This window comes from Trypanosoma conorhini (assembly GCF_003719485.1).
Source record: "Trypanosoma conorhini strain 025E chromosome Unknown Tco_14.4_contig_00783, whole genome shotgun sequence".
Taxonomy (NCBI): domain Eukaryota; phylum Euglenozoa; class Kinetoplastea; order Trypanosomatida; family Trypanosomatidae; genus Trypanosoma; species Trypanosoma conorhini.
In genome coordinates this window covers 1-5,662 of record NW_021704871.1, presented here as the reverse complement: position 1 = coordinate 5,662, position 5,662 = coordinate 1, and the positions used below count along the sequence as shown (strand labels likewise).

General features: G+C 71.1%; 3 protein-coding genes across 3 annotated transcripts, besides 2 other annotated features; all 3 read left to right on the top strand.

Annotated features, from left to right (window-relative positions):
• Positions 1-346: 346 nt before the first annotated feature.
• Positions 347-368: a microsatellite.
• Positions 369-455: 87 nt separating this feature from the next.
• Positions 456-2,828, top strand: Tco025E_08442 (uncharacterized protein; the record flags this gene model as incomplete). The annotated part of the gene is made up of 1 exon (XM_029375291.1): positions 456-2,828. The coding sequence occupies one exon, from the start codon at positions 456-458 to the stop codon at positions 2,826-2,828; it is 2,373 nt and encodes a 790-aa protein (XP_029224607.1).
• A 164-nt stretch (positions 2,829-2,992) lies between these two features.
• Positions 2,993-3,044: a sequence feature (GA-rich).
• A 73-nt stretch (positions 3,045-3,117) lies between these two features.
• On the top strand, positions 3,118-4,692 carry Tco025E_08441 (uncharacterized protein; the record flags this gene model as incomplete). The annotated part of the gene is made up of 1 exon (XM_029375290.1): positions 3,118-4,692. One exon carries the CDS (start codon positions 3,118-3,120, stop codon positions 4,690-4,692), a length of 1,575 nt encoding a protein of 524 aa, XP_029224606.1.
• A 620-nt stretch (positions 4,693-5,312) lies between these two features.
• Tco025E_08440 (receptor-type adenylate cyclase) lies at positions 5,313-5,662 on the top strand (the record flags this gene model as incomplete). Its single annotated transcript, XM_029375289.1, has 1 exon — positions 5,313-5,662. A coding segment is annotated over one exon (350 nt), but the record flags the coding sequence as incomplete, so codon positions are not given.

Here is a 5,662-nt window from a genome sequence, read left to right as displayed (position 1 = left end):
GTATATGCGTGTGGTCCCCATGTAAGTAAGTGTGTGCGTGTGTGTGGGGCGGCGTTGACCATGCCGCCCCTGACGCTCCCCCCTCCCCCCGCGGCACCGTGCGACGGGTTTGGCTCGGCGCCGGGTTCCTGCGGGTGCATGTATAACCCTGAGGGATTGGCTGTAATTCGAGTACCCCCCGTTTCTTCTCCCGCCGTTGTTTCCCCGTTCTTCGGCTCCACCTTCTCCTCCTAACGGCCGCGTGTGCGCTGCGTGCCCCCCGCTTCTGCTTCCCTGCTCCTGTGCGGTGCCCCTCGCCGGGTTGCTGGCGGGGCGGCCGCGGGAGTTGTGCCGGCGTGCGTGCGTTCGCCGCCGCCGCCGTCGCCGCCAGTGCGAGCTGCTGATCTCTCTGCTTCTCTTCGTGTGCGTGCGGCTCTTCCGCGGCGCAGGAGTTGGTTGCCTCCTAGTGTTTTGCGATGTACATACTTTTGCTGCTGTGCTGCCTCTGTGCGGCGCGGCGGCGCGGCGCGGCGGCCGTTGTGCGGTACGACACGCAGACCGTGCGTGCGGAGGATGTGCCCGGCCTCCCTGCCGATCACTGGGCGCAGTACGACGAGGCCGCCTTCGAGCGCGGGCGCGGCTCCTTCGTCGCCGGCTACAACGACGCGCCGTACTTTGAGGCGCTCAACATCTCCTCGCCGTTCTTCAGCCGTGACTCCGTGCGGTGGCACGTGTCGTCGGACGGCTTTCTCGCGCCGACGCCGGCGCCGCTGTGCGGCTTCTTCTGCTCGGACGCGGCGCCGGACACGCTCTTCGGGGACTACGAGTTCGGCAGCGCGATCTACGGCGGCGGCGGCGACTGGCCGATGATAGGGCTGTACGTGGCGGACTTGAACCCCCCGGCGGCGCGGCTGTCACCGAGTGTCCGGGTGCACGGCGTGGGGGGCGCCGGCGGCGACGCGGGGCACGAGCGGGTGACGGTGGAGTACCGCGACGTGCCGCTGACTGCGTGCGGGGCGGCGGCGGAGACGCTGACGGCGCAGGTGGCGGTGTGGGCCAACGGCACGATCGTGATGCGGTACCGCCGGGTCCCCGCGTGCGGCAGCGCCTCGGTGGGCCTCGTGCTGTCGAAGCGCGAGCGTGTCGTCGCGACCTCCTCGCCGCGTCCGGTCGGCATCGCGGCGATTCGGTACGAGCCTGTCGCGGACTTGTGCGCCACGGCCGTGGGCGAACCCGCCTGCGCCGCTGCGGGGCGGGCGTGCGTGTGGTGCGCGGCGACGGCGGAGTGCGTGGCGGCGTCGCTCGCCGGCAGCCGCTGCCCGCACGGGGGCTTTCGAGCGGCGTCGGTGAGCGACGAGTTTTACGCGGTGGCTGTGGGGCAGGGCGCCGAGCTCGTCGACCTCGCCGCGCTGGGCGGGCACGTGCGGGCGGCGCCGGCCGGGCAGTCGCTGCGGCTGGAGCTGGGGTTCGACTTCCCCTTCTTCACGAGGGACCAGGCGTCGCACAGGACGAACACGACGCACCTGCTGTCGGCGGGCCTCATTTCTGTCTTTTCCCCGACGCAGCGGTGCGGGCCGATTTGGAACGTGTGCCCCGACGGCAACTACACCTTCGCCGTCGCGCCGTTCGCCACGGCGGGGCTGTGGGGGCCGGGGACGTCCATCACGTACGCGCGCCTCCCCGAGCGCAGCGGGGCGGGCGTCCTCTGCCAGCGGCCGCCGTGCCCCCCGGGGTTTGTGGTGGAGGTGGCCAACGCCTCCTCCTTCGCCTCCTTCGCTCGCTCCGCGACGTACCAGGTCTACCTCGACGCGGGCGGCGCGGTGGAGTTCCGCTACGGCCTGCCGGTTGCGGCGGCGGTGGCGAGCGCCCCCGCGTTGGACTTCTTCGCGTTCCCGCCGCCGTTTGTTGGCCTCTTCCGGTACCGCGTGGAGGACGCGGCCACGGTGATGGTGCCGCCGTCGCTGATTCGCACCGGCACGCGGATCCGCTTTGACCCCACGAGGAGGTGCAACGACTGCGGGCGCGGCGGCACGTGCGACCCCGCGAGTTCGCGGTGCGTGTGCGCCGCCGGGTTCAGCGGTGCCGCGTGCGAGCTGTGCGCTGCGGGGAGCTACGGCCCGGGGTGCCGCCCGTGCCGCCGCTGCGTGAACGGGGGCGAGTGCGACGAGGGCGTGAACGGGACAGGTGCCTGCCGGTGCCCGGAGCCGTTCAGCGGGGCGGAGTGCGAGGTGCGGTGCGAGGGGCCGTTCGACTGCGGCCACTGCAACCGCCGCGGCGGGTACTGCGAGTGCGGGGTGTGCCGCTGCGACGCGGCGGCGGGGTGGGGCGGGGCGAACTGCGACGTGCTCAACGACCCCTGCTGGCGCCACTCGCTCGACGGCTGCGAGGTGTGCGGCAGGGACGCGTGGAACGGGTGCGCCTTTTGCTTCGACGGCATGTGCCACTCCACCCGCCTCCGCGGCACCCCGAACGGGTACGCGTGCTCGTACACCACGCCGGCAGAGGACGGGGCCCGCTGCGTCCCGGTGGCGCAGGCGGACGCGCGCCAGTTCGACGCGGGCTACGCCGCGGTGGCGGGTCTGGGCGCTGCCGCGGTGATCTCAGTGGTGGCGCTGCTGGTGCTTGCGCCCATCGCGGTGCGGAGGCGGGAGGTGTACGACATACTGCATGCGGGTGCCGCCGGCGGTGCGCCCGATCACCGACGCGGGCGCCGTCGGCGCGAGGTGGTGCAGGCCGTCTTTGTGCAGCAGGCGGCGCTGAGGGGCGGGCGCAGGCACGTGCTCGGCGTCCCGCTGAGGCAGGTGCCGCTGGCGAAGCTGCACGAGAGCCAGCGGGCCGGCCTCTCGTAGCGGAGGGGACGCCGCCTGCCCCCGGTGCCCCGCCCCCTGCTTTCTCGGCGCTGTGGCGTTGTGGAGGCACGCACTCGCAATCGACCTCCCCTTCCCTCACCCACTCCCTCTTTCCTTCTCTTGCGGTGCACGTGTCCCTCTGCCTTGGCGCCGCCCACGCCCCCCTCTCTCTCTCCTTTGCCGCCCTCTCTTGCCCGCACCCTCTCTCTCCTCGCTTGCCGCACACACGGCGTAGTTTGTGCGGCGTGGTCTCTGCGCAGAGAAGCAAAGCAAGCGGCCGGGCGGGGCGATGGCGCGGAAGGGGCGGAGGACGGAGGACGCGTGGATGAAGAACCACCCGATGGAGGGGGACGACGTCGTCACGAGCTTCTACGACCTGCTCTGCAAGCGCAACCCCAAGACGATGAAGCCGTGCCGCAACGTGTTTGTGCCCGACACGGTGGTGTACGAGCACAACTTCCCGCGCGGGTGGTACACGACGGACGTGCGGGCGCGCGAGGTGACGCGGCGGCAGGGCAAGGACCTCGACGCCGCCACGATCGAGGCGGGCTTCAAGCGGGGCGTGAGCGAGACGTGCCCCATCGTGGCGACGTACCTGTCGACGCTGGAGGAGGACGTGGGCGGCGGCGCCAGCGAGACCACCACGCAGGTGGAGGTGCTCAACACGGAGAGCGTCGGCGGCTTCATCGCGCGCAAGACGAAGCGGGCGGGCATCCTGCAGCGCTTCGTGTTCCCGAAGGGGTACCACAACAGCGTCATCAGGGCGGTGTGGAGCCCCCGCGTCGCCATGATTCAGCGGCGCACGAACAAGTTCCCCATCGCGGACCGCAAGCGCGCGGAGAACGACCCCTTTGCCATCACCGTGACGTACGAGGGGCCGGAGTACCTGAGCGAGGAGGGCGCCGTCTCGGCACACGTCGCGTTCGAGGTGAAGAGCGTGTGCGCCGACATCGTGACGCACTTCTTCTACACGGAGCACAAGTACATCACGCGGATGGTGCTCTACTTCAAGAGCGACGCGAGGGACCGGCTGTGGCTGCTGTGGTGCGGCTCGCTGCGGGTGGCGGACCGCAACTCGGCGAGCGAGATGCCGGTGAACCTGGCGCCGAAGTTCGGTGAGCCGGCGCAGGAGGGCGACCTCGACGAGGACGTGGCGCTGCGCACCGCCGACCAGGCGTACTTCCTCGTGACCCGCGACGAGTTCTTCCGCGAGACGTACATGCGCGGCGAGCGGCCGGCGGAGACGCGGGCGGCGCGCTCGAGGGAGTCGCGGTCGCAGGCGCCGGTGTCTTCCGCGGCGGGGGCGGGGGCGGACGCGGCGGCGGCGGCGAGGGGCGGCGACGGCGGAGAGGAGCTGCCGGCGGAGCTGCGGGCGCCGAGGGAGCGGCTGCGGGCGCAGGAGGCGCTGGTGCTGGATGCCTTCAGCGACCTCTTCTACAGGGCGTACAGCCACTTCCTCGGCGGTGCCGCCGCGCCGTTTCTGCTGCTGGTGCCCCCGCAGGTGGTGGACGCTCTCACGGAGGGCGGCGTGGCGGAGCTGATGCGTGTGCTGAGGCTGCAGCCGGAGCCCGGCGTGGGCGGGGACGGCGCGGGGGCGGGGGCGATGGCGTACGCGATTCCCCCCCGGTTCAGGGCGCCCCTCGCGCAGGTGGGCGACACCGCGGCGGGCTGGATCCGCGAGCACTTCGCGGCCCGCTGGGAGGCGGTGAGGCAGGGCGCCCTTGCTGGCGGCGGGCCGGCGCGCGTGCCGTCTGCTGGCGCGGGGGCGGAGCGGGCGGAGGGGCGGGCCGGCGACGATGGTGACGCGCAGCTGCGGGCGGCAGCCGCGGCCGTGGGAGGCGGCGGCGCCGAGTCCCCCCCGTGATCCACGCGGCGGCTGTGAGCGGCGTCCGCGGCTGCCCGCTGGGGCTGCCTGGCTTGTGGAGGATGCGGCGCCGATCCGGCCCTGCCGCTTGCGCCCCTGCAGGGCCCCTCTCCCCGGCGTGGTGGTGCGGTGCCGTTTGTGTGTCGGGTGCCCCGTCTTTCGACTGCTGCGCCCCGCCCTCCTCCGGCCGTGCGTCGCGCGCGAGGTGCGACAGCGCCGGTGCCACGAGTGCGGCCAAGTGTTGGCCGTGGGCGTTGGGTGCGTCGCGCGCTGGTTGACGCGGAGGCACGCGAAGGGCGCGGGCAGCCGCGCGGCGCGCACAGGCGTCCTCGCAGCGATGTATCGCGCAGCTGTGCGGGGCGACCGCGATGGCGTGGGAGGCGATGTAAATAACAACCCGCTCCGTTGTTGCTGCAGGGTTGTGCCCAGGCGTGCGCACTGGCGTTTCTGGCCTCCCCGCTCAAAAGGCAGTCTGCGGCTGTTGCAGACAAGACGGTTCCTTTTCTCCTCCGCCGCCTCCTGTGCACCGTGTCTGTCTTTCCCCCTTCTCCCGCTTTCCATTTCTTTGCTGTAGGAATCCACAGGCTACACAGCAAGACAGTTGCAGGGCAGCAGCGGTTATGGCGGTGTGTTGGGGGCGGCGCGGCTGCTGTGCGCAGCTGGGCTTGCGGCCCTCTGCGGCGGCGCCGTGCCTTCTTGTCCTTGTCGTCGTCGTCCTCCCTCTTCTGCTGCTGCTGCCCCTTCCATGTGGCGCTGCTCGGTCTGCGGCGGTTCAAAAAGAAGTCAAGGTTGTGTTTTTTCGCTTCAATATCCCGAGGCTTGATGATTTTTCCAGGAACATCGTTGCGGGGCTAAAGGCTTCGTTGCACTCGCGGAACTTCGTTGTGGAGGACGATGTGCGTGTGGATGTTGTCATGCAAAACACAACATTCGCCACTTATCCAGGGGAACTTTCTTCGGTGTTGAGGAA